The 24589-nt window shown below is 62.5% G+C and overlaps 4 protein-coding genes across 5 annotated transcripts in view; 1 reads left to right on the top strand and 3 right to left on the bottom strand.

Moving 5' to 3' along the window:
- The first annotated feature begins 571 nt into the window (after positions 1-571).
- On the top strand, positions 572-4514 carry STUB1 (STIP1 homology and U-box containing protein 1). Its single transcript, XM_032704206.1, has 7 exons — positions 572-835; positions 1732-1930; positions 2026-2191; positions 2320-2410; positions 2894-2950; positions 3071-3187; positions 3563-4514. The coding sequence occupies exons 1-7, from the start codon at positions 653-655 to the stop codon at positions 3686-3688; spliced, it is 939 nt and encodes a 312-aa protein (XP_032560097.1). The 5' UTR covers positions 572-652; the 3' UTR covers positions 3689-4514.
- An 82-nt stretch (positions 4515-4596) lies between these two features.
- Positions 4597-6563, bottom strand: JMJD8 (jumonji domain containing 8). Its single transcript, XM_032704213.1, has 9 exons — positions 6462-6563; positions 6271-6354; positions 5874-5922; positions 5696-5792; positions 5556-5624; positions 5363-5482; positions 5218-5285; positions 4927-5061; positions 4597-4836 (listed from the first exon to the last, which is right to left on the bottom strand). The coding sequence occupies exons 1-9, from the start codon at positions 6545-6547 to the stop codon at positions 4756-4758; spliced, it is 789 nt and encodes a 262-aa protein (XP_032560104.1). The 5' UTR covers positions 6548-6563; the 3' UTR covers positions 4597-4755.
- Positions 6564-6826: 263 nt separating this feature from the next.
- The window catches only part of WDR24 (WD repeat domain 24), a 21215-nt gene continuing 3452 nt past the window's right edge, over positions 6827-24589 (bottom strand). The window contains exons 1-9 of one of the 2 annotated variants that reach the window (XM_032704163.1): positions 13545-14617; positions 13001-13178; positions 11554-12229; positions 11358-11473; positions 9449-9570; positions 9015-9119; positions 8588-8925; positions 7310-7494; positions 6827-7168 (exon numbers count right to left, since the gene is read on the bottom strand). In XM_032704163.1, the coding sequence (XP_032560054.1) occupies positions 7000-7168; positions 7310-7494; positions 8588-8925; positions 9015-9119; positions 9449-9570; positions 11358-11473; positions 11554-12229; positions 13001-13178; positions 13545-14025 (2370 nt within the window). In that variant the 5' untranslated portion in view covers positions 14026-14617 and the 3' untranslated portion in view covers positions 6827-6999. Of the gene's footprint in view, positions 7169-7309; positions 7495-8587; positions 8926-9014; positions 9120-9448; positions 9571-11357; positions 11474-11553; positions 12230-13000; positions 13179-13544; positions 14618-24589 lie in introns of those variants that run through there. The other variant, XM_032704164.1, reaches the window with a different exon arrangement.
- The window catches only part of FBXL16 (F-box and leucine rich repeat protein 16), a 15526-nt gene continuing 7329 nt past the window's right edge, over positions 16393-24589 (bottom strand). Inside the window, exons 2-6 of the mRNA XM_032704181.1 lie at positions 20948-21658; positions 19663-20171; positions 19243-19327; positions 18597-18660; positions 16393-17716 (exon numbers count right to left, since the gene is read on the bottom strand). Coding sequence (XP_032560072.1) covers positions 17568-17716; positions 18597-18660; positions 19243-19327; positions 19663-20171; positions 20948-21643 — 1503 coding nt within the window. The 5' untranslated portion in view covers positions 21644-21658 and the 3' untranslated portion in view covers positions 16393-17567. The remainder of the gene's footprint in view (positions 17717-18596; positions 18661-19242; positions 19328-19662; positions 20172-20947; positions 21659-24589) is intronic.

Raw genomic sequence — 24589 nt, 5'->3', positions numbered from 1 at the left:
TCCAGCCCCGCCTGCTCCACGCACCCAAACTTCAGCCCTGGATACACCCCCATCCAGCCCCCCAAGCCCCCACCTCATCCAACCCCACACCCTTCTGTGCCCCTACACCCCCGCTGAACCCCCGGCACCCAACAGCCCCTCTGCACCCCACAACCCTCTGTTCACTCCCCCCCCTCCGCCGATCCCCCGAGCCTCCTCTGCATCCCCTCCCCAAGCCCCCAGCCAGCCCACATCCCCCTGAAATCCCATCCTCAACCCCTCCCCAAGCCCACTCGCACCCCCCAATCCGCTCCATCCAGCCCCCCTTCAGCCCCATAAACCTCAAGCATGCCCCGCCCACCTCCTTCGGACCACGCCCACCTCCATATGACCACGCCCACAAACATTAACCGCGCCCCTCCGCCCGTAGGCCCCGCCTCACCCTGTCAGACCCCGCCCCCACATTAGCCCCGCCCACATTCCGAATCCCGCCCTCTCGCTCTCTGTCCCTCCCCTACCGGGCTGGCCACGCCCCTTCCCCGCCGGCTCCGCCTCTCCCCGTTGGCCCCTCCCACGGCCCCGCCCCGGCGGTGGCGCATGCGCAGTGCGCGGGCGCAGCGCAGCCGGGCCGCTCATCGCGGAGCCGCGGCCGCCGGGCCGGGCCGCGCCGGCCATGAAGGGCAAGGAGGAGCGCGAGGGCGCGGCGGGGCCCGGCGCGGCGGGGCCGGGCGCGGGGAGCGCGGGGGGCGCCAGCCCCGAGAAGAGCCACAGCGCGCAGGAGCACAAGGAGCAGGGAAACCGGCTCTTCGGCGGCCGCAAGTACCCCGAAGCCGCCGCCTGCTACGGCCGCGCCATCGTGAGTCCCACCGGGACGGGATCAGCGGGGAGGGGACGCACCGCCCCCCTCCCCACGGGCCTGGCCCGGGTACCCCCGGGATGGACCCTCAGGGGTGGGTCACCCCGGCCTGGATGGTCCCAGGACGGGATCCCTCGGGGACAGGACACACCAGCCTCCCCCCCGGCCCGGTCCTGGCCTGGACACCCCCGGGACGGGCCCTACCCCGGCCTCCATAACCCCAGGATGAGACGTCCCTTGGTCTGGGCACCCTCTCGGTCCTGGCCTGGCTGAGCCCGGGACGAGACCCTCGGGGATGGGACACCCCCGAGATGGGACCCGCTTCCCCCAGCCTGGACACCTCCCCAGCCCTGGCCTCGATACCCCCGGGATGGAATCTCCTTAGTCTGGACAATGTTTTTCTCTCGGGCCTGGTCAGGATACCTTTAGGATGGGACCCCCTTAGTCTGGACACTGTCCCCTCCTGACCTAGACCACCTTCCTGGGCCTGGATCCTCCCTCTTGGGCCTGGACTATGCCCCCCAGGCCTGGCCTAGCCCCCTCCCTGGGCATGGACACCTCCCAGCCCAGCCTGTCCCCCTGCTCTCTCTGAGCTGGACCCTCCTCCACTCACCCTCAGGGTGCCTCCACCCTGCCCCGTCCCCAGGCTGTGCTGGGTAGGGCAGACCCCCCCTGGGTGCTCCAGCCCCCCCAGCTGGTGGGGACTGTCCCCTCTGGAGGCAGGGACACAGGTTGCCCTATGGGGACCGGCCCAGCCTGTCCCCAATCCATCCTGGCACCTCCCCACGGGTTGCACGCCCGCACTGGCACTGCCGGCTGTCCCTGCCCGGGTGACAGTGTCACCGAGTGCCCCGGCTGTCCCTGCCATCCCCTGTGACATGGGGCTGTCCCCGCAGAACCGGAACCCCCTGGTGGCCGTGTACTACACCAACCGGGCCCTGTGCTACCTGAAGATGCAGCAGCACGACAAGGCCCTGGCGGATTGCAAGCGGGCACTGGAGCTGGACGGGCAGTCGGTGAAGGCCCATTTCTTCCTGGGCCAGTGCCAGCTGGAGATGGAGAACTACGACGAGGCCATTGCCAACCTGCAGAGAGGTGAGCGGGCACGGCGGCCCCCCCACCTGTGGGAAAGGGCCGAGGGTGGTGCCAGGGACCCGGCGCTGGCTCTGACGTGGCCCTGCTCTCCCCAGCCTACAACCTGGCCAAGGAGCAGCGGCTGAACTTCGGGGACGACATCCCCAGCGCCCTGCGCATCGCCAAGAAGAAACGCTGGAACAGCATCGAGGAGAAGCGGATCAACCAGGAGAACGAGCTGCACTCCCACCTGACCAAGCTGATCATGGCGGAGAAGGAGAGGTAACAGGACATAGGGCATCAGTAAAGGCTTTTTGAGTATCACCACGCTGTCACAGGTCTCTGCCCTCCAGGACAGCAGGGAAGGGAGCGGCAGTGTCCCTCCATCCTCCTGCTCTGCTCTGTCCCAGGGAGTTAGCCGAGTGTCGGAAGACCCAGCAAGAAGAAAACACGGACGAGAGCCGGAGCCGAGTTCAGCTGGCCACCATCGAGGCCAAGCACGTGAGTGGGGGCTTCCTCATCCCATCCTCATGCTCATCCCCAGGCTCTTCTGTAGCCAGGGAAGCCAGGGCAGCCAGGGCTGCAGCTGTGCAGATGAAAGCCAAGAGACCCCAGGACAGAGCACAGCTCCTCAGCCGTTATTCTGTGGCTGGTGCTTTTGTGTCCCCCTGTGATGGCTGCCCCTGCTCTGTCAACTCTTGTCCCAGCCCAGCAGTAGTGATGCCTTCTGGACCTGTTGTTCCCTGAGGGAACACAAGTGGCTCTTGGCCACATGTGGGTCTGGGTGCTGGGGACTAATCTCTGATAAAAATAGCCCTACGAAGGAAGGTTAGTTTAAGCTGGATCACTCTTTCCAGGTTCAGCTGGGGGCTGCACGGGCAGAGGGGCTGAGGAGCTGCTCCCATGGGTGGGAGGTTTGGGGGCTCTCCCTGGGGTAGCCCATTTGTGCTGGGGTGTCCTTATCCTGAAGGGCTTTTCTTTCAGGACAAATACCTGGCAGACATGGACGAGCTCTTCTCGCAGGTGGATGAGAAGAGGAAGGTGAGTGTGCCCTGACCTGCACTCCCATCTCTCCCCCTGCTGTGTTCCCTGCTTCCCCCTCTGAGCCAGCACCACCTCCCAGTCCATCTTCCTGACCCACCTGTGCCTCTCTCGAGCCAGAAGCGGGACATCCCTGACTACCTGTGCGGGAAGATCAGCTTTGAGCTGATGAGAGAGCCCTGCATCACGCCCAGTGGGATCACCTACGACAGGAAGGACATTGAGGAGCATCTCCAGGTACCACCTGGAGGGGGGTTTCCCAGCACCTTTCCTGCCTTCCTCTCCTGCCTGGGCAGGAAGGCAGCTCCCAGCTCAGGGTTCTGAAGGCTCCTTGGGTTTGTTCCCAGTTACGTGCCAGGGCAGCTCCCTGTGGAGCAGGTGCTGCCGGGCCCTGCCCAAAGCAGAGGCGGCTCTTGGCCGGGGTCTTGTGCCCTGACCTGCCCTCATCCTGCTGAGAGGCACCTTCAGAGGGGGCTGTCCCTCCTTCCCCCCAGAGGCCTGGCTGCCGTGCCGGATGCCAGGGCAGATGCCAATGGTCCCTGTGGCCCAGGGCTGGTGGAGTAACCACCAGGGCACGTGGAGTAACCGGTTCCCACCCGCTCCTCCCTGCAGCGCGTGGGTCATTTCGACCCGGTGACGCGGAGTCCCCTGACCCAGGACCAGCTGATCCCCAACCTCGCCATGAAGGAGGTGATTGACGCCTTCATCTCGGAGAACGGCTGGGTGGAGGATTACTGAGGGGCTGGGGGGAATTACTGAGGGGCCTGGGGGGGCATAACTGAGGGGCTGGGGCAGTGTTGGGGTGCCCCAGCACAGCTCCCCAGGCTGGCACCATGCCTTACTTGTTCCCTGGCTGCTCCCCCTCCGCTCCGGCTGCCCCAGACCCAGCGTGAGGCGAGGGCACGTCACCATCTCCCCTTCCCGTAGTGGCTGGGTGGGCACCACGGCTCCCTGGGCTCCCCTCTCCAGCTCCAAGACCTGCCTGGGGGTCGGGAGAAGGCTGCCTTAGCAGCAGTGGCCTCACTATCATCTATCTCCATGGCTCACAGAGCAGGGTCCCTCTCGGCCACGGCCGCTGGCAGTCCCCGAAGAGTGTCCTGCTCCAGGGAGTGCCACAGGGAGCTCGCTGGGATGAGCACCTGGAACCCAGTCCCTCCCTGTGTATATAGTTGTTTCCTCCTCCTTCCACCTCCTGCCTGGCCAGGGCTGGGTCCTCTTCCCTGTAAATAGCCACTTGCCAGGGTGAGACCAACTCACCCTCTGGCTTTTCCTAGGAAACAACAGCCCCAGGGCTGGAAGGGGCTGGCTCCCGCCTCCCCTTGCCTGTGGTTCCCTGCAAACAACCACCTGGGTTAAGGTTCTTACTCCTTTAATAAAATCCCTTAAAAAACACCACAAAAAATAACCAACAAATCTGTATCCAACTGAGGTTCCAGCATTTTGGTCGGCCCACAGCCTGCCTGGCTTTTTGAGCACCCCCTGGAAGTTTGCCAATGTCCATTAAAAAATATATATATATATAAAAATAATTAAAAAAAAATTCAGCAATAAATGTGGAAAAGGAGCTGGAGTGGTTCACAGCAGTGATTTCTGGGGATATCCTGGCTCGGGAGCCAGTGGGAGGGGGGATGTAGCAACACACTGGCTACAGTAGAACAACTTTAATCCAAGGGGGAGGAAAAAGACCAGTAAAAACCAGAACTTTCTCAGGCAGTTGGTCCCCAAACCAGTTTCCTTTCCCTGAGGGTGGCAGGAATTCCTGCAGTGTCCAGGATGATGGTGACACATCCTTGTCCTTCCTGGCTCTACCCAAGGAAGGTGGAGATGAAGACACTGGTGTCCAGGTTGAGTGTCGCGTGCCACCAGCGGTCAGGGAAGTACAGGACCTGTGGGAGGGAGCATGGGGGGTCCCGTGGCTCTAGGTGGGCTGTGTGGGGTCCCCTCCACCCTCCCGGGGGTCCTGGGTGCTGACTCACCTCCCCGGGGCGCAGGGTGCACTCGAGCGGGCGCTGAGCAGGGGGCAGTGTGGGGTACGTGTGCTGGAGCCAGGCCAGCGTCGTCTCATTGGGGTGGAAGTGGGGGGTTTTATCCGGGGGGTACAGGAACCAGCGCTGGAAAACACCAAGGGGACACCCCCCCCCCCAATTTCCCCTCCAGCCCCTCAGGCTCAGCACCATCAGGGCTTCCCCGTGTTCAGGGACACCCCTTAGGGGGCTTGTTGCTCTCCCTCGCCCCTCCAAATCCTTCCCTCAGGGCTCAGTTCTCACCTTCCTGCCAAAAATCACCTCGGAGAAACCGGGGCCGTGCCAGTGAAAGGGAACGCCGGAGCCTGAGCCTGCGGTGGAACGGGGGGTTGGTGCTGGGGAGAACCCCGATTTCTCTCCCTCCCCCCCCGATCCACCCCGTGCCCACCTGCGATCCCGAAGCTGTAGGCAGGGCTGGTGCCCGGGATGCGGAAGGGAGGGGGCACGTAGTGTTGGAACAGGGGGCCCCACTCGGTGAAGTTGTTGTCGCCGAAGAAGTACAGGGTGTCTGGGGGAACACGGGAGGCTGAGCCCGGTGAGGACCGGAGGGTTCCGGGGGGCCGGGACGGTGCTACACCCACCACTGCCCAGCCGGGCCGGGTCCTGCGGCTGCAGCAGCCGCTCCACGTACTCCTGGAACGGCACATCCACTGCGGGAACGGGAACGGGAGCGGTGAGCGGGGGCAGCGGCCCCGCCGGGCCGGGTGCGGCCCCCCCTCACCTTTGCGGTACGAGTAGGTGTTGGCCGTGCTGAGCCGCACCGGGAGCGGCCCGAACGCCGCCAGCAGCTTCTCCCGGGTGCACAGGGCTCGGAACGCCTGGGGATGGAGCATAGGGCCGGGATGGCACGGGGGGTATGTGACCTCCCCGGAGTCCCCCTGGACCCTCCCGGTACTCACCGAGTTGTCCGTGACCCCGCCAAGGATCACCGGCCGGGAGAAGGCGAACCTGGGGGAGCATCCAGCGGGGTCCCGCCGGGGCGACGCACCGAGACCGGCCCCGACACATCCCCGGGACACCGGGACCGGCCCCGACCCACCCCCGGGGGTACCGGGACCAACCCCGACACATCCCTGGGGCACTGGGACTGGTCCTAAACCGGCACCAGGACCGGCTCTAAACCACTCCCGGGGCACCGGGACCGGCTCCAACCACCTTCCCCCGGGTCCTTGCCCCTCCAACCCTCCCGATCCCTCCCCGTTATCCCGCCCGGTGCACCGGGCACTGTTCCCGTTCCCGCCCCCGCCCCGGGACCCATGTCTCGGTCCAGCGGGGCCGTGCCGGGTCCCCCGTTACCGCTGCAGGAAGAGGGAGTATGTGAGGGAGGCATCGACCCGCTCCACGGTGCAGCGCTCCTCCTCCGGCACCGAGCCCGCCAGCCTGCAGCGGGAGGCTGCGCTCGGTACCGGCATCGGGACCGGCCCGGGGCAGCCCCCCCGCGCTCCCCATGCTCCGGCCTGGCCCGGGGAAGCCCCCCCCGCGCTCACCATCCGCCGCCCGGCGGGGCGGTGCCCTGGACGGGCCGGGCCCAGCGCAGCAGCAGCGGGAGCAGCGGGAGCAGCCGCGCCGCCATCGCCACCGGGACTACGGCCCCCGGCATGCACCGCGCGCACATCCGCCTGGTGAGGGCCACGGCTTAAAGGGGCAACCTGAAATGGGCTCCACCTCGCGGCTTAAAGGGGCAACAGCAATGTGGGGCCCATATCAGGGCTTAAAGGGGCCTCCTCGCGTAAGGGGGCAACAACAAAGTGGGGTCCCCAGGCCCCCGTGGCACCGACCCCCGGCCCGAAACGGGGTCCAGCCCCACCCCGGGTCTTCTGCATCCAGGTGAAGTGAAGACAAGAGTCATGGCTCGGTTCAGCTGCTGGTTTGTTTTAATCCAGTACAAAACGGCTGGGCAGGGGAGCACCCCAGCCCTTATTTACACAATAAATACAGGGAGGGAGGTGTGGACAGTACCAGGCAGGAGATTCTGCCTGCCCTGCACATACCCTGCCCGCCATCCCCCCCTGTGGGGCTTAGGGCTCAGGTGTACTCGCAGAGGTGGCCGCAGCCAGCAGGGCAGTGGGAGCTGGTCTCCAGCCACTTCATGATGTGCTGGAGGTGACCCCCGTGGCTGCAGCCCTGGCACCACACGAAGAGCCCCTTCACCACGTGGTGACACACGGCACACATGCTGGCACACTGCCGACACCTGCACGAGAGAAACCGAGGAACATGGGCAGGGAGAGCCCTGGGGGCACCAAGGGGGAACACGGGCACCCACCCCATCCTCCTGCCCCCGCAGAGCCCCTGGAACCCCCTTGCTGAGCTGTCCCCAGCTCTGTGCCCTCACCTGTCACAGATCCAGCCCCTGTTGCTCATGGGCCGCTTGCAGTTGCTGCAGTTGACATGGAGGGTGGTGGAAGCCTGGTTGAGGCAGTTGATGGCACGGCACGTGCTCAGCTTGATCACCTCGTTGGAGATGTTCCAGAGCTGGAAGCGCTGCAGCAGGTCGATGTAGGACGTGTACCAGTGTTCCTGGAAGGGCCACAGATGGCAGAGCCTCGATATCCACCCTGAAACCCCCTTGGGATCCCTGCCCTGTCTCCCAAAGGCAAGATCCGTGCTTGGGTCACAGTCCCCTGCAGCGCTCCCAACTTGGGGCAGGCAGAGGAGCTGGTTGAAAAGGTGGAAAAGGTCCTGGGGGTCAACAATGACCCAATATGAGCCCAGGTGTGCCCAGGTGGGCAAGAAGGCCAGTGATGCCTGGGCTGTACCAGCCATGGTGTGGCCACAGGACCAGGGCAGTGACCATCCCTGTGCTGGCACTGCTGGGGCACCTCCAGCCCTGGGAGCAGTTCTGGGACCGTCAGACAAGGGACATTGAGGGTCTGGAACGTGTCCAGGGAAGGGAACGGAGCTGGGGAAGGGGCTGGAGCAGCAGGAGCAGCTGAGGGAGCTGGGGGGGCTCAGCCTGGAGAAAAGGAGGCTCAGGGGGGACCTTCTGGCTCTGCAACTCCCTGACAGGAGGGGGGAGCCGGGGGGGGAGGTTGGGCTCTGCTCCCAGGGGACAAGGGACAGAACAAGAGGAAACGGTCTCAAGTTGTGCCAGGGAAGATTTAGGCTGGATATTGGGAAAATATCTTTCCTGAAAGGGTGGTCAGGCATTGGCACAGCTGCCCAGGGCAGTGGTGGAGTCACCATCCTTGGAGGAATTTAAAAGCCGTGTGGATGTGGCACTTGGGGACATGGGTTAGTGGTGGCCTTCGCAGTGCTGAGGAAACGACTGGACTTGATTTTAGAGGGCTTTTCCAACCTAAAGGATTCCATGAGTCTAAGATCCCTGTGGTGGGAGAACAGCTCTGCAACACTGGGGAACAGCATCCTTCCCCAAATCAACAGGCCACAGCCACTCCCCCATCCTGGCCTTGCAGACACCACCTCAAGTCCCTGGTACCAGCAGGTACCAGCAGTTACCAGGGGTCTTGGAGCTGCCCACCCCAGTTAGAGCAGACCTGGCAGGGGCTGGAGGAGAAGGGAGGTTCCCAGAGCGCAGGAGGGATCTCACGGCACTGGGATACACCCCCTGCAGATCCCACCAAGGTGTCCCCTGCCCCCCAGGGGGTCCCACCTGTGTCTGCTCGTCGATCTCCTTGCGGATGCGCTCCCCCAGCACGATGAGCACGGACACGGCCGTCTGCACGTCCCCCTGCTCGGCGTAGAACAGCAGCGTGTCCCGCACGATGGGGCTGAAGAAGTCGGAGGGCAGGCGGTTCTCGTAGAGCGAGTGGGAGATGGAGATCAGGGAGAAGGACTCCACGGGTGTCAGTGACACTGTCTCGGCCTCGTTGCCGCTGACGTGGGGGGAGTCAGCCTTGTCCTGCAGGTGGTCCAAGGCTGAGGGGTTGTCCACGATTTCGTGGCGCAGGGGGAAGGCTTCCTGGGGAAGGCTGTATTCCTGCTCTTCAGCTGCGAGGAGAGAGCAGGAATGAGCAGGGAAGAAATCCAGCTGCCCATCTGGGACAGGCAGCACCCCCCAGCACCAGCCACGCGCTCACCATGTGGGTTCTCGTGGTCCATCATGTACAGGTCATCCTCATCTGCCTCCACGTCTCCCAGCAGGTAATCCGCAGGGACATCGCTGCCCTCCGTCTCCTCGTTGTCTGCGTGCCCAGGGAGAGAGAAATCAGCTCATCCCATGGTTGGATCCACCTCCCCGTGTCCTCCAGTGTGCCAGGCTGTGCCCGAGTCAGACAGCCCAGCTCCCCAGCACATCACATTCCTGGCACCCACAGCCACCACTGTCACTGTCACCCCAGATCACGGGGGTAAACTGTCCTTCTGCAGCTCCCTGGGGCTTAGTGTCCTTTGCCTGGGGCTGCAGCAGGTCCAGCCACCCCAATTTGCAGGATAAATGCACCAGTTCATCCCACATCTACAGCTAAGGAGGGAAGAGCTGTAGGAGCAGGACTGTTCCCCCCAGCAATGTTACCCTCGTTGTTGATCAGGGTGGAGGAGGAGTCCATGAGGATGTTTTCTGTGCGGCTTTCTCCTTTGCTGCGGTCCAGTCTGGACTCGCTGCCCAGCCCAGAGGGGATGTCCTTCAGATTAAAGCTGGGGAAAAAAAGCCACATTTAATAGGTCATGGAGGTTTAAAGCTTCCATTCTATCCAACAAATGGCCTGGATAGAGGTGTCCAGTTGCAGTTGGAATGCTGAAACATGAGAGAAGGTGATTTCCCTGAGAGCAGAAGTCACTTGTCCCCACTGTGTGACTTTAAAACAAAGACGTTGCAGTTGTGGCCACAGCCCTTCCTCCAAGCTTGGTATCACTGCACACACACTGCAAAGGTCCTTCTGAAGAATTTCAGTGCTGAGCAGACCCTCTGCTCTACCTCCTTCCCCTCAGAGGCAGGTGAACAGGAGCTGCCTCCCACCAGGGTGCTTGGCTGTTTGTTATTCACCATCATGCTCAGCTTTCACCGATGGAAAAGGGAAGGGATGGGGCTGGAGCAGAGCCCAGCAGTGTTTCAGTCAGTGGCAGAGCAACCCAGCTGGAGGCAGAGCTTGGTCAAGGACAGTGCTTGTTTCTTTTGATGTTATTTGAGGATCTGTCACTCACTGTGGGAACCTGGCCCTGAGAGGTCTGACAGCTAATTTGGAGTCCTCACCCCTCACGTTTATGTCATTGAGAAGAGGAAAAACAAGTTTTCCTGCTTCATCAGCCCACAATGGGGCTCTCACAGAGCTGGGCTGTGCTCTCCCTTGGAAAGGCAGCAGAAAACCTCTGCAGACTCCCAGCCCCAGCTCCAGCCATGAGACACCTTCTCCACCCCCAGCCCTTGGTCACCATCCCTGTGCTGGTACTGCTGAGGCATCTCCAGTGCTGGGGCAGTTCTGGGCCTCTCTCAACAAGAAGGACATTGAGGGGCTGGAGCATGTCCAGAGAGGGGAACAGAGCTGGGGAAGGGGCTGGAGCAGCAGGAGCAGCTGAGGGAGCTGGGGGGGCTCAACCTGGAGAAAAGGAGGCTCAGGGGGGACCTTCTGGCTCTGCAACTCCCTGACAGGAGGGGGGAGCCGGGGGGGGGCTCTGCTCCCAGGGAACAAGGGGCAGAAGGAGAGAAAACGGCCTCAAGTTGTGCCAGGGGAGGTTTAGATTGGATATTGGAGAAATTCCTTCATGGAAAGGGTGGTCAGGCACTGGCACAGCTGCCCAGAGAGGTGGTAGAGTCACCATCCCTGGAAGTGTTCAAAAAATGTGTAGATGTAGTGCTTAGGGGACACAGGTTATTGGTGGCCTTGGGTTGACAGTAGGACACGATGATCTTAGAGGAACCTGAATGACACATGAATTCAGTAACTGCAGAGCTGGTACCAGTCCCACATCCCACCACAGCTCCAAACTCTGGCTCCAGGAGGGAAGGGAGCAGCACATGAGGCTGCACGGCTCAAGGCCAGGCTGAGCACTCACTTCTCACACCCACATGGGAAATGGCTGTGTCCAAAGGATCTCAATCTGCAAACCAGCATGGCCTGAGGCTAGGGAGAGCTGTCCCTGCTCCCACCCTGTGACTGGGACAGGTCAGATGTCAAGAAGAAATTCTTCCCTGTGAGGTTGGTCAGGCCCCAACACAGGCTGCCCAGAGAAGCTGTGGCTGCCCATCCCTGGAAGTGTTCAAGGCCAGGTTGGACGGGGCTTGGAGCAACCTGGGCTAGTGGAAGGTGTCCCTGCCCATGGCAGGGGGGCAGAATGAGATGAGCTTTAAGGTCCCTTCCAACTGAAGCCACTGTGATTCAATGATATGATTCCAGGACTCCATCCCAAAGGAGCCACGTCCGCTCTCCCACTCACGGAGCTGCCCCAGCCATGACATCCCTCAGTGCAGCTCCAACCCCCCGTACCTGTTCATGAGCGGGAGGGCAGCGCTGCCTTTGCCCATGCTGTGGTTGAGGTTGGCGGACGACACGGTGCCGAGGCTGGAATAGATAATCCGCAGCATCGTCCACGTTTGAGCCACCTGTGTGGGAGACAGCCAGTGCCAGACCTTGCCAGGCTGCAAACCAGGCCCTGTCCTGCCCTCCCCATCCCACATCTCACCTGGTTGCGGTCCAGGCCCTTGGCCACCTTGGCGTTGTGGTCGCAGAGCTCGGCCAGGGGCCGGCCGGCCAGCGCGTACTGCTTGGCCGTGTGCACGAACCAGTCCATGCTGCCGCTCTCCACGTCCGTCTCGAACACGCTGAGGGTGCTGGAGGACGAGATGTACTCAAACTGCTCCGTGGGGTCCAGCTTGCGCTTGAAGAAGATGGGGTGGCGCCGGTCCCCGATGTAGGGCTTGCGGTTGGAGTCGGAGGAGATGAGGCTCTCCTTGGCGGCGAAGGCCAGGTCTCCGTACAGGCTGTAGCACAGCCCCTCGGGGTTGGCCCGGTCGATGGGCTGGCTGGCGTCCTTGAAGATGTGCTGGTAAAGGGTGCTGTCCTTGGAGCCCGACAGCAGGAAATAGGGGTCGTGGAGGTGCCGCCACACGATGCCCGTGGTGACGTCCTTGTGCTCCTCGAACATGGCGGAGGGGATGAAGGGGCGGCGCACGTCCCACACGTAGATGTTGTGGTCCACCATCATGGAGCAGGTGGCGATGTGGTGCTTGCACTCGGGGCGCCACTTCACCCGCGCCACCGAGGCGATGGTCTGCACGCAGTAAATCTCCTTCGCCCGCGTCGTGTTCATGTCCCACACCTTCACCATCTTGTCCCGGCCGCCCGTGGCCAGCCAGCCCCTGGGAGAAGGATGGAGGAAGGTGGGGAGACGGCAGCGTGCATCTGTGCCCCTTCCCCTCTCCCAGCCTGGCACACAAACACTCACAGCACAGACTGACCACGTCCAGGCCACGGGGAGGCAGCCAGCCTGCAACTGCATCCTCCCAGGTGCTCCACGGACACCTCCTCTCTCCAACAACCAGGTCAGGCAACACCCTTTTTCCTGCCCCCACTTAGGGCCCTGCACCTTTAGAGCCACACTCCCAGTCAGACCAGTTCCCTCTACCTCTGGTTTCCTCTCGCCAGGCACAGCAGAGAGGAAAAAGGCCCCTTTGAACATATTTCAGTGTCTCCCTAAGCTCGTGAGGAGCTGCAGCACTGCCTGGCAGGGAGCGAGGAGGGACCTGCACCCCACAGTAGCTGCTTTCATACCCCTCCCAATCATCCCCCAGGAAAGGCAGGAGGCAATCGTGACCAAACACAGCTGAGTCATGTCACAGAACACACACCCTCGGCGTACCCTGGCTTCCCTGCTTGCTATATCTGACCATTAGCAATCCAGTGCCTCAAAATCCCCTAATTTGTCAAAGAAAGCCCCTAAAACACCTCAACATGGCCTCAAACCCTCAAAGCAACAATTGCTTTCACCTTCCAGCAACATTCCAGCCCCTGACACAGTGATCAAGATACCAGAGATGCTGATCTCTCCCCTGAAAGTTGCCAGTCCCGTTTTTAGGGCCTCCCTCATCCCTGCGAGACCAGGTGGTTGCCAGGGCCCAGCCCACCCCCACCTGTCCTCCAGGTGCCAGTCACAGCAGAAGACGGGCCCGTTGTGGGCCGTGAACATCCTCTCGTAGCGGTCGGGCCGCCGGATGTCCCACAGCTGCACATTCCCGTTCTCGAAGGTGGCAGCGAAGGTGAAATAGTCCCGGATGCTGAACTGCACATCACGCACGCTCTCCGACTGGCCTGAGGGACAGAAGGCGAGATCCGGTGGGACAGAGCTCCAGCAGAGCTAAAAACCCCACTGGAGGAGCCCTGGGGGTCCCCGGTTCAGAGGGAAGGGGAGGTAGGGAGTGATGTGACCCCCTTCCATCTTCATCTCCATCCCACTGCTGAGAGGGACAGAAAAGCACCAAAATGCCTCTCAGATCCCTCCCTCTCTGCTTTGGGCATCACACCCTGACCCTGAGCAAACCTTCCTCCTGGGCACAGGGAAAGGGCAAAGCCCTCAACCTCTGCCTCTCCCAGGGAAAGAGGACAAGCAAAGGAAGGGCGAAGCCCTCAATCCCTGCCTCCCCCAGGGAGCAGGGGAACCGGTAGCCGTGTCTGTACCGGAGAAGGTGCTGACAGAGTCCTTCTTGCGCAGGTCGAAGCACTTCATGTACCCGTCCTGGGAGCCGCTGAGCAGCATGTACACCTCGGTGGGGTGGAAGCACACCTTGTTCACCGTGCGCTTGTGCTCCGTGAACAGCTGGTCCTGCTTGTTGCGGGACGGCTTGCCGAGGTTCCAGGTGACCACCACGCCGTTGGTGGCAGCTGTGGCCAGCAGGTTCTCATCCATCTGGTGCCACACCACGTCGGCACAGCTGAAGTTTAGGGAGGGCTTGCGGCCCACGCGCAGGTTCAGCTTCTCCACGAACTGCTCCTCCTCGATGGAGAAGATCTTGAAGATGTTGCGTCCGGCCACCACGACCTGTGCGGCGTCGCGGCACACGCTGATGGCGTTGGCGGGGGCGTCCAGGTGGCAGAACATGGTGCGGCCGCTCAGGGTGTTGCCCCCCAGGGCCGTGGTGACCCTGGCCATCTTCTCCATGGCTGTTCTCGGGGCACCGTCCCCTCTCCAGGAGCAGGCTCGCAGGTTCGTGTCCCCACAGGCTGCCTGCTCCCCCTCAGCCAGAGCTGGGCAGGGCCAGGCGGGGCTCCCGCAGCTCCTGCTGGGCCCTGGCGGCTCCACCCGCGGCTCTGTCTGGCTGCATCAACGGGCTGTGGGGGTGAGAGGCACAGAGCTGCCGTGGGGAGGGAGAGAGGGCCCAGCCTGGGCTGGGCTCTCCTCTGCTGCCTTCTGTGACTCCCTCTCAGGGAGCTCCTGAAAACCTTTCTTTGGTTACTTCTTCCCTCTTCAGTTACACTCCGAGAGTAGCTGTTGCTGACGGTACAGGTTGACTGCAGCGCTGTGGGCCGAGGTGAGCAGTGTCATCAGCACGAGGTGGGGTGAAGTGAGGGACAGGCACCTCCACGGGGCACTGCCTGCACCCCAAACCCTGCAGGAACCAGGGCTTCACCCTCCTTCTCTAGCAGAAGGGGCCCAGCAGCTACTCAGGGGTGCCCTGGGGCCAGCGAGGCTGCCTGAGTGGGGTCACAGCGTCCCCCAGAGCCAGACTGAGCTCCTGCCACGGCACTGCCACCTCCAGCCCCGCTGCCCTTCCCGCAGATCCCTCACACCCCACATTCCCACCCCCTCGGCGTCTCTCAGACTCCCAAGGCCCCCTCGCACCCCACAGCCCCCTCAGGACCTCCGCCTGCCCCTCAGGGCTGCCTCAGAGTCCCCTCCACCTCAAACCCTCCTCAGGGCCCTTCCCCCTCCTCAGAGCCTCTCCCACAAGGTTCCCCTGCGGCTGCCCCCCGGCCCCGGCCCCGGCCCCCCTCCGTGCGGGGCCCCAGTACCCGGTGTCAGTACCCGGTGTCAGTACCCGGTGCCGGTGCCGGTGCCGGTGCCGGTGCCGGTGCCGGTGCCGGTGCCGGTGCCGCTCCCGGTGCCGCTCCCGGTCCCCGCCCGCAGCCCGGGCCGCGCAGGCCCCGCGACCGTCAGGGAATCGCCGCCGGGCCACGCCCCCTTCCGCCACAGTGACCCGCCTCCTGCGCCAGACCACGCCCCTTCCGATGGTGGGACACGCCCCCGCCCCAGGCCACGCCCCACACGCAGCCCTGACCCGCCCTCTACCGCCAGGCCACGCCCTCCTCTGCCATTCAGCCCCGCCCCCTGCAGCGAGGCCGCGCCTCTGTGAACGACCATGCCCCGCCCCTGCCACAGACCACGCCCCCTTGCGTGTCAAAGCCCTCCAGGCCCCGCCCACTCATCGCCTCACCTTACAGTAGGCCCCGCCCTCCTTGTCAGGCCCCGCCCCCGTGGTTAAGCCTCGCCCCCGTGTGAGGCCCCGCCCCCGGCCCGGAGGGGAGCGCTGGGGCAGCGCGGGGAGAGGGGTGCGGGAGAGAGGGGGAATTCTGGGGTGGGGGTGCGGGGAGAGGCGAGGTCTGGTGGGAGTGGCTGTGCCAGGAGGATGTAGGGTGCAGTAGGGGGTGCGCGTGCAGGGGAAAATGGGGGTTAAGGGGACATAAGGTGCATTGGGGGTCAGGATACAGGGTGGGAAATGGCGGTGCTGGGCAGATATGGGGTGCATTAGAGCTGCATGGATGCACTGGAAGGATATAGGGGAGCACAGGGGAGTGGGGGTGCACTGGGGTTATGGGAGTGCACTACCATGGGTGGGCGTGGGGGGGTCATATGGCATGTATTAGGGGTGGGGGTCAGGGGGATAACGGGGTGCACTGAGGGTCAGGGTGCAGGGTGGGAAGTGGGGGTGAGTGGGATATGGGGTACACTGGGGGTGGGAGTGTCGGGGAGATGGGGGGTCTGGGTGACTGGTGGTACCAGGGGGATGTAGGGTGCATTAGGGATGGGGGTGCAGGGGAAAATGGGAGTCGGGGGGCTATGGGGTGCATTGTGAGTGTAGGGATGCAGTGGAGGGATCTCGGCATGCAGAAGGGAGTGGGGATGCAGGAGGGCTATGGGAGCACACTGTCATGGGGGGGGTTGCAAAGACAGTATGGGGACACGCCAGCCCGGGGCTTGGGGCCATGCTGGGGCTGCCTGTGTAACGTGGGATTGTAGAGGTGACCCCCCCAACTGCTGCTGTCCCCTGCAGGGGTGGGGGGACCCTCTGTGTGCCACCTGTCCTCAGCCCCTGGCACCTGTGTCCTGGCACCCCTGTGGCACCCACAGGTACCAGTGGGTTTGGGGGCAGCCCCCCCACCCCCGTGCCGGGGTGCTCTGTGCCCCAGTAACGCCACCCTGTTCCACAGCCCCCGTGGCCCCAAATCCCCTTCCGAGGCCACGAGGCTCCTTGCGCCATTTTGGGGCCAGAAAAGGACGTTTAGGACAAAGGAGGGAGCGGAGGCGGCGGTTGGTGCAGCAGTTCCTTCCCGGCCGGTACAAAGGCAAAACAAACCGAAAGCGTGTCCGTGTCCGTGTCCCTGCCCGTGCCCGTGTCCATGTCCATATCCATGCCCACACTCCTCCCGGCGCTGCTGTGGCAGCGGGCGATGCCCCGGGACGGCCACCGAGCCCCCTCGTGCGCTGGGTCCCCGCGGGCACCCAGCCCCGTCCCGGCTCGGTCCCGGCTCGGCTCAGCCCGGGGTCCCACCCGTGCCACGGGCGTCGGGGCGATGGCTTTTCAGCTGGAGGAGCAGTGGCGGTGGCAGTGTGTCCTGGGTGCCACCTCCTGCCTTTTCTCGGTGCTGGCGGTTCCCGTGGTGGCTCAGCCCTGTCCCTGATCCCCGGTCCCCCGGGATGTCCCATCCCAGACGGATGGGCCGCTCCTCCTCCATCCCCCAGGACGAGGGAGGTGCTGGCCAGGAGAGCCTGGCTCCCTGGGCAGGGTCCGGCCGTGTGGAGGGGCTAAGGGGGGCTGTCACTTGTCACCGTGCCCCCGGGTACCCCGAAACCTGCCGTAGCACGAGACTGAAGCAAGCGAGCATGCGAGGGCGGTGGGCGGGCGGAGAGGAACATCCTATTCACCAGGAGAAAGCGCCCCAAAGGCAGGGCTGGGGGCTGGGGGGGACACACAGCACGGGTGGGTGGGCTCGGTGACCCGCTCCGGGGGTGCGAGGGGACCCATTCAGCCTCCGCCGCCACCCACGGGTGCCAAAAATAAGCATCCTCCTCTCGTCCATCCCTGGGAGCATCCTTTGGTCCTCAGGAGTATCCTTGGTGTCAGGGCCGTGTGCCCGCTCGGCACCGGGGCGAGGGGAGCAGGATGCGGCCGGGGGGTCACACAGCGTCGCCTTCCCACTTTAGGTTTCCATGATGTCCGTCCGTCTGTCCGGAAGGGCTTGGCAGGACACTGGGAGGAGAACGGGCGATGGCGGCGGTGTGGGGGGAATTTACATCATACCCGGGGGGGCTCCGCCGTCCCCCATCTCCCCCCGGAGCCCCCTGTCCCTCGGGGGAGTCGGTGTGGGGCTTGTCCGGGGTCAGCTGGAAGCAAGGGCATCTCTCGTGTCCCCCAGCGGCCGGGAGGAGATGGGGTGGGCGATGGTGGCCGGGGTGGGCGCGGGAGCGGGCAGCTGGACCCGGCGCTACTCGATCACCATGCAGCACGGGAGGTGCTGCGAGAAGTATTTGAAGAGCTCCGGGGTGGCCCCGGGACAGTTGGTGAGTTCCAGCTCCTCCAGCTCCTGCAGCTGCACCAACCCCGACAGCCCCGTGGTGGTCAGCAAGGGACAACCTGGAGGAAACAGGGTACGCTGTCACCCCAAAGCATCGGCACCCCCAAAATATAACATCCCAAAGGCACCAGCATCTCAGAACACCAAGATCCGTACAAATAGCACTCTAAAGGATCAGCTCCCCAAAACCCCAGCATCACAAACATACCTGTACCAAATGAAAAGCACCTCAAAGCCCAGCATTCCAAAACACAGAGCCCTCAAAAAACAGAACACAAAACCCCAGAAAACTAAAAAAAAAGGTACACCCCCTCCAAGAAAAAACACCAAAATACCAGAACTCAAAGAATGCACCCCAAAAATCAGTACCTTAAACACCAGTATCCCAAAAAGCCGCACCCTAAAACACCAACACCCCCAAAACTAGCACCTAAAAAACCAGAACCCCAAAATCAGCATGCAAAAAATACCACCCAAGACACCCAAAAAAAAGAGCAGCCAAAAAACCAGCACCTCAAGAGCAGCACCCCAAAACACCTGAAAGCACCAGTATCCAAAAAAGCCCCCCCAAAGACCAGTATCCCAAAAAACAGCACCCCAAAGCACCATTATCCGAAAAAGAGCACCCCCAAAAACCAGTACCCTCAAAAACAACACCTCAAAAACCAACGCCCCAAAAAACTTGAACCCCAAAAACCAGCACCCAAAAAATCCCCACCCTAAAAAACACAACACCCCAAAAGCCCAACCATGGGCCCCTCCCCATGGAGCTGCACTGGGTGTGGGTGCCTGCTGGCTCGAGGGGGTGCTGGCTGTCCCCAGGATGTCCCCTCACTGTCCCCAGGCTGTCTCCCGGACTGTCCCTGTCCCCATGCTCAGTCTCTCCGCAGCCCCACGGGGTCCTGTTCCCCCTGTCTCTGGGTTTGGGGTGTGTCTCACCAGCCAGCGAGAGGAGACGCAGGCTGCTCATGCCCAGGAGGTGCTTCAGGCCAAAATCCTGCACCTGGAAAAGAAAAGAGAATGGAAATGGGGTGGACAATAGGGGACCAACAGCACTGGGGCTCAGCATCACTGGGGCAGTGAGCCTGGGCAGGGTGCAGGATTCAGGGGCAGGGTGCTGGGGCTGGGTACTGGGGCAGGGTACCGGGTGGGGGTACGGGGTGCAGGGAGCTGGGACTGGGAGCTGGGTGCTGGGGCAGGGAGCCTGAGCAGGATGCAGGACGCTGGAGCAGGATGCTGGAGCAGGATGCTGGGGGCAGGGGCAGGGTACCAGGTCTGGGTCCGGGTGCTGCTTGGCAGGACAAGGTGCAGGGAGCTGGGACAGGGAGCCTGGTGCTGGAGCAGGATACTGGGGCAGGATACGGGGTCTGGGCAATACTGGTGCTGGGGCAGGGTACTGGGTCTGGGTGCCAGGGCTGAGTCCTGCTGAGTTCACAGGAGTACCTGCTTCCCAGCATCAAGCCTTGGGGTCTCCAGCTCACCTGTGGAGCCCACCCTGAACTCATGGCCCATCCCCAGGGAGGTGCCACCCTGCCCTCCCCGCCGTGCCAAGCGGGGACGGGCACAGCCGTGCTCCCCCACCTACCTGGCAGCACCAGCGCAGGTAGAGGCTCCGCAGGGACGACATGGTGGACAGGTAGCTGAGGCCGGTGTCGGTGATCCGCACGCACCTGCCGGGGACAGGGTGTCAGGGCTGGCCGGGAGTGGGGCACCCGGGGGTGTCCCCAAACCATGGCCCCCATGCTGCACCTTCTGCTTCCAGCGCTGCTCAGCACAGCATGGCTTGGCATGGCATGGTTTGTCATGGTGTGACATGGCACAGCATGGCTCAGCATGACATGGAACAGCATGGCATAGCACAGCATGATGGGGCAGAGCTTAGCATGGCATGGCATGGCTTGACATGGCATGGAATGGCATGGCATGTCTCATCGTGGCTCAGCATGACATGGCATGGCTTGGCATGGCACGGCACAGCTCAACACAGTTCTGCACGTCCCTGTACCTGTCGAGCACCAGCTCCTCCAGCTTGTGCAGGTCGCAGGCGATGTACTCCAGGGCCATGTCGGTGATACGAGGGCACCAGGAGAGGTCGAGGCTGCGCAGCTTCCGCAGGTTCTCAGCCACCAGCTCCACCCCGTCATCCGTCACCTTGGAGCAGCCCGAGAGGCTGAGGACGCTCAGGTTGGGCAGGCTGTGCACCATGTTGACCACACCATGGTTGGTGATCTCCCAGCAGGAGTTGAGGCGCAGGGTGTGGGTGGTGTAGCCCTGCTTGGCGGTGAAGTAGGCGAGCGCCGTGTCCGTCACGTGGTAGGCCTGCAGGTTGAGCTCGGTGAGGTTGGGCAGGAGCTGCGAGATGGCGGCGATGGCGTCGTCGGCCACGTTGATGCAGTCGCTGACACTCAGGGCCGTGATCCGGGCGTTTAGGCTGGACCACAGCCCCGCCTCCGTGAAGTCGTTGCAGCCCGACAGCTCCAGCCGCACCACGCCCTGCATCTGCTCCAGCATCACCTGCCGAGGGCCGGGGAGTCAAGGCATGGTGGGCACCACCCCGTGCTCTGCACAGCCCTGCCCGCCCCGCATCCCTCTGAGCCCCTGTGGCTCTGCTCCCAGTCCTGCCTGGGTGCAGCCTTCTCCCTGGGACCTCCCTGGTGTAGGACACACCAGCATTGGTGGGGAATGGGAGAGGACAGGCAGGGACTCCCAGATGCAGCTCCAGTGCTGTGCCAGGTGCTGTTGGCAGTCAGAATTGATGCCCACTCCCAACACAGGAACTGCTCAGGTAAGATGTGCCCAAGGACCAGCTGGTGCTATGTTTGACCATGGTGCAAGGCAGGGACCTCAGTGGGGACCTTGCCAGGTCCTGTGCAGGACCATGAGTTGTCCCATCTCTGACCCTCAGCCCTTTGCTCGGGTGACCCCCCCTTGCTGGGGAGCAACCAGCCAAGTGGAAATGTCCCCATTCCCTGACTCCTGATTGTCACCCACCGCCATATCCACTGCCAGCAGCACCTTGCCTGGCTCTGCCTTCCTGGCAGCATCCATGGGCAGCAAGGATGAACCCCCGCCGGCAGCATCCTGACCCTCTGCCTGCACCCATCCCACTGCCCAGACCACAGGCAGGGGCTCCCAGTGCTGCCCACACCTGTGGGATGGCCATGCCACCTGCCTGCCCCTTCCCTGTGACCAGAGAAAGCTCTGCCCACGTGTGTGTCCCCAGGGTCACCAGGAATTACCCACCATCGCCACACCTTAGCCACCCCAGTCACCTCACCAGGGTCACCTACCTCCAACCCCGCATCTGTGATGGTCGACCTCTTGAGGCTCATGGACTTGACTCCCTTCTTGGAGAGGGGGTAGTTGTCAATGAACTCACAAATGTCCAGGTCAGAGACGCCCACGAGGCAGAAGCCGTCAAAGCCACGGACGGCGAAGCCCTGTAGGCTGACAAACTCCTTCTCCCCACCAGGCAGGATGTTGTAGAGCTCTTTGGTGTGCAGGACGGGTGTCAAGCCCACCCAGAACTTGGGCTGGTAAAGCACCCGCCGCCACGCCTTGCACACCTGTGCCAGCACACACTTCTCACACGCCGAAAAGTACCAGAACAAGCGGTTGAGGATCTTCTCGTCCACCGCCAGCTGCCTCTCCGAGGGCGAGCCCGGCAGCCGCTCCGGCGAGGGCTGCTCCGAACCCTCGCTCGCGTTCAGTCCCACCAGGGAAGCGCCGGGAGGGGAGGACACGCTGGCCAGGGCAGCCAAGGAGAGTGGGGAGGCCAGGCTGGGGATGGGCAGGTCGCTGCGGTGGGCTAAGGCCGGGCTGAGGATGGCAGGCACGGAGGAAGGCTGGCACAGGCGGTTTTTCATGGCGGGGGTGCCTTTGGTGATGCTGGCGGAGCCGAGGCCGTTGGGTTGCGTGGGGATCTTCACCAGTCCATTGCGGGGCAAACATGGGGGCTTGGTGTCGCCGTTTCTCGGGCTCGACATCTTCCACAGGTCTCTCTGTAACACAGGGATGTGGGATGAGGGGCTGCCCGTCTGGCAGGGAGGGAGGATGAGGCTGGGGGATGTGTCAGCACAGGGGGGCAGGGAGATCCCGGGAGTCCCTGTGCAGGGAGCAGGGTGGAACATGGGATCGGGAAATGCAGGGAGAGCGGGCACAGCCATAGAGAGCCATGGCTGGGGCACAGAGCAGGATCCTCCCAGAGGCTGCATGGCCATGGCATCCCCCATGATGAGGGACAGATGGAGATTTGGCCCTGGACATTCACATCCCTCTCTGAGCTGGAATCCAGGCATCAATGGGGGCTGGAGCAAGAGCCACAGACTGGTTTGGGTTGGAAGGTACCTCAAAGCTCACCTCATTCCAGCCCCCCGCCATGGGCAGGGACACCTTCCACTAGCCCAGGTTGCTCCAAACCCTGTCCAACCTGGCCTTGGACACTTCCAGGGATGGGGCAGTCACAGTTTCTCTGGTCAACCTGTGCCAGGGCCTCACCACCCTCACAGCCAACAATTTCTCCCCAATATCCCATCTAACCCTGCCCTGTGTCAGTGGGAAGCCATTCCCCCTTGGCCTGTCCATCCAGGCCCCTGTCCCAAGTCCCTCTCCAGCTTTCCTGGAACCCCTTTAGGCCCTGGAAGGGGGTTCTCAGGTCTCTCCCAGGGTCTTTCTATTCTCCAGGTGAACCCCAGCTCTCCCAGCCTGGCTCCAGAGCAGAGGGGCTCCAGCCCTCAGAGCATTTTTGTGGAAGGGAGATGAGGCAGTGGTGGTGGAGCAGAGCTACCTGTGAGCCCATGCCAGGCAGGAGCTTCTCAGCAGCAAGGCAGCACCAGCAAACCAGGCAATAAATATTGCAGTGGCAGCAGGGCTGGATTTCCACGGCCCCGCCGCACCCGCCATCCATTATTCAACACGTTTCCCTCTATAAATACAGAGGTGAATAATTGATGGGGCTCAGCCCCTTCCCCCTGCCCCAGCTGGTGCCTGGTGTGGGGCCCTGCTGGAGTGCTCCTGTCCTGTTTACCAGTGCTGTGCCAAACCCTGTGACAGTGCTGGCTCCTGGCAGCCCCTGGGGACACGATGAGGAGCTGGAGTACAGGAAAGGGCTTTCAGTGCATGGATCAGGGGACAGGGACATGGCCCTGAAGCCCCGAGGGATGCCTGGCACATCCATCCATCAGTATCTGATGGAACCTGAGGACCCTCTTCATTGCCAGCTCCCCCCGGGCCCACGATAAAAGCAAGGGAATTATTTTAGCTGCTTTATTTGGGATGAAGATGGCCAGGGCCTGATGAAGGGACACCAAGGGAGGAGCATCCTGCCTGGTAACGCTCCTGGTCAAGCTCTGTGAGCTCTGAGGATGCTCCATGCAGCCTAGGGGAGGTGGCTATTGAGAGGGATGCAGCTCAGATTCCCTGCTGCCCCCAGCCCATTGCTTTCACCCTCACAGCATCCCTGGCCTCATCCAGAGCTCCTGGAACAAGCAAGGAGGGAGCAGCCATGCAAAAAGAAGCTCAGGAGCACAGGCAGCTGCCAGTGGCACAGCTGGCAAACCCCGTGGGATGCACAGCACGTGGCATCTCCTGAGGACACTGTTCCCAGCACAGCCGTGGGACGGGGCTGGTGGGAGCTGCTGAAGTTTCTTCCATGGTGTGGAGGTGCCAGCAGACGGCCCAGCTCAGTGGCAGCGGCCCGGAGAGATCCCAGCCTCCAGGGATGAGCCCAGCCCTGTGCAGACAGTCTGGTGCCACTCCCCACTCGGATGCAGCTGCTGCTGCCTCCACTCCCACTGCCCGACAGCGGAGCTGGGCCTCCAGTGCTTGGACATGTGTTAAATTTGCTTGAAAGCAGAAGAGGAGGGGGAAGAAGGAAGAAACTTAAAACCAGAGGCTGGGTTCTTGGCAGCAATTGGGGAAGCAAACAGAACGTGCACCAGGATGTCTCACAGCACAAATCCCAGCAGATAATTACTGGGTGGCACAGAAATGCTGTTGATCCAGCATGGAGCCCACAGACAGAGCCATTCAACAAGCTGATTGTCTCCAGGGAGAGTGCAGGTGGTGACAGAGGGGCAGCCTGGGGTCTTGGGAGCCCAAGGGGACAGTCACAGGAGGAGACAGATGCTGACAAGTCGCCGGACTGAACTGCAGCCAGCAGGAGGTTTTGGAAATGGATATAACCAGCTCAGACCTGGACTGGTCCCCCAGGCCACGCCCAGGGGGGCTCAGTGGATTCAGCAACTTTCCCAGCCCTGCCTTGGAAAGATGAGCCAGGTCTCCACTGCCCTGGGTGCTGAGGCTACCTGTCTGGAGCACAGAAATCCTGAACCTTGAATGAGCTGGGAAATCAATTCAAATAGAAAGATGGTCAGAGATTCAGGCCTCTGGGCACAGGCAGCTCCAGGCAGTGGTGGCAGGAGTCTGGGCAGGCATTTCTTTCTGGGAAAATGGGCAGGCAAAGATTTGGGTGTTCCTACCACTCCCAGGAGCAGGACTGTGGTTGGGCAAAGACCCAGTGTGGAGAAGGTGGGCTGGGGGCACACACTGGGGAGAGGAGTGGGTCCAATAACCATTTTCTCCTCCCTCTCTGGCAGCACTGGGATTTGCCCTCCCTTGCTGCAGGAAAGCCCCTGCCTGCAGCCAAGTAGCCCCTCAGGCTCCTGCACCCCAGGGCTGAGGCCACATTCCTCCAGCCTACAAAATGCAATTACCACATCCCATGGAGATTCCAACTGCTGTGTGCTGGGACACCCAGGGTATGCCCTGTCCTGCCCCAGGCCCTCCCAACCCACTGAGACAGGGATGGACAGGGACACACAAATCTGTCTGCCTTGGAAGTGTCAGTACAGATCATCTCTGATGTTCCAGCAGCTCCATGAGCACCTCCATATGCTTTTTGACCACCCCAAAGCAGGAGGAGAGCAGAGATT

Source organism: Chiroxiphia lanceolata, chromosome 16 (genome assembly GCF_009829145.1).
Source record: "Chiroxiphia lanceolata isolate bChiLan1 chromosome 16, bChiLan1.pri, whole genome shotgun sequence".
NCBI classification, from domain to species: Eukaryota; Metazoa; Chordata; class Aves; order Passeriformes; family Pipridae; genus Chiroxiphia; species Chiroxiphia lanceolata.
This window is presented reverse-complemented; position numbering and strand designations above follow the sequence as displayed.

Excerpts from the sequence above, each read along its gene's own strand:
- STUB1 (XM_032704206.1), top strand. The coding sequence starts at position 653 with ATGAAGGGCAAGGAGGAGCGCGAGGGCGCGGCGGGGCCCGGCGCGGCG. Across the intron at positions 836-1,731 it reads CCTGCTACGGCCGCGCCATC|AACCGGAACCCCCTGGTGGC; the intron begins GTGAGTCCCACC and ends CTGTCCCCGCAG. Across the intron at positions 2,192-2,319 it reads ATCATGGCGGAGAAGGAGAG|GGAGTTAGCCGAGTGTCGGA; the intron begins GTAACAGGACAT and ends GCTCTGTCCCAG.
- JMJD8 (XM_032704213.1), bottom strand. The coding sequence starts at position 6,547 with ATGGCGGCGCGGCTGCTCCCGCTGCTCCCGCTGCTGCTGCGCTGGGCC. Across the intron at positions 5,793-5,873 it reads GCGGGGTCACGGACAACTCG|GCGTTCCGAGCCCTGTGCAC; the intron begins GTGAGTACCGGG and ends CTCCATCCCCAG. Across the intron at positions 4,837-4,926 it reads GCACCCTGCGCCCCGGGGAG|GTCCTGTACTTCCCTGACCG; the intron begins GTGAGTCAGCAC and ends TCCCTCCCACAG.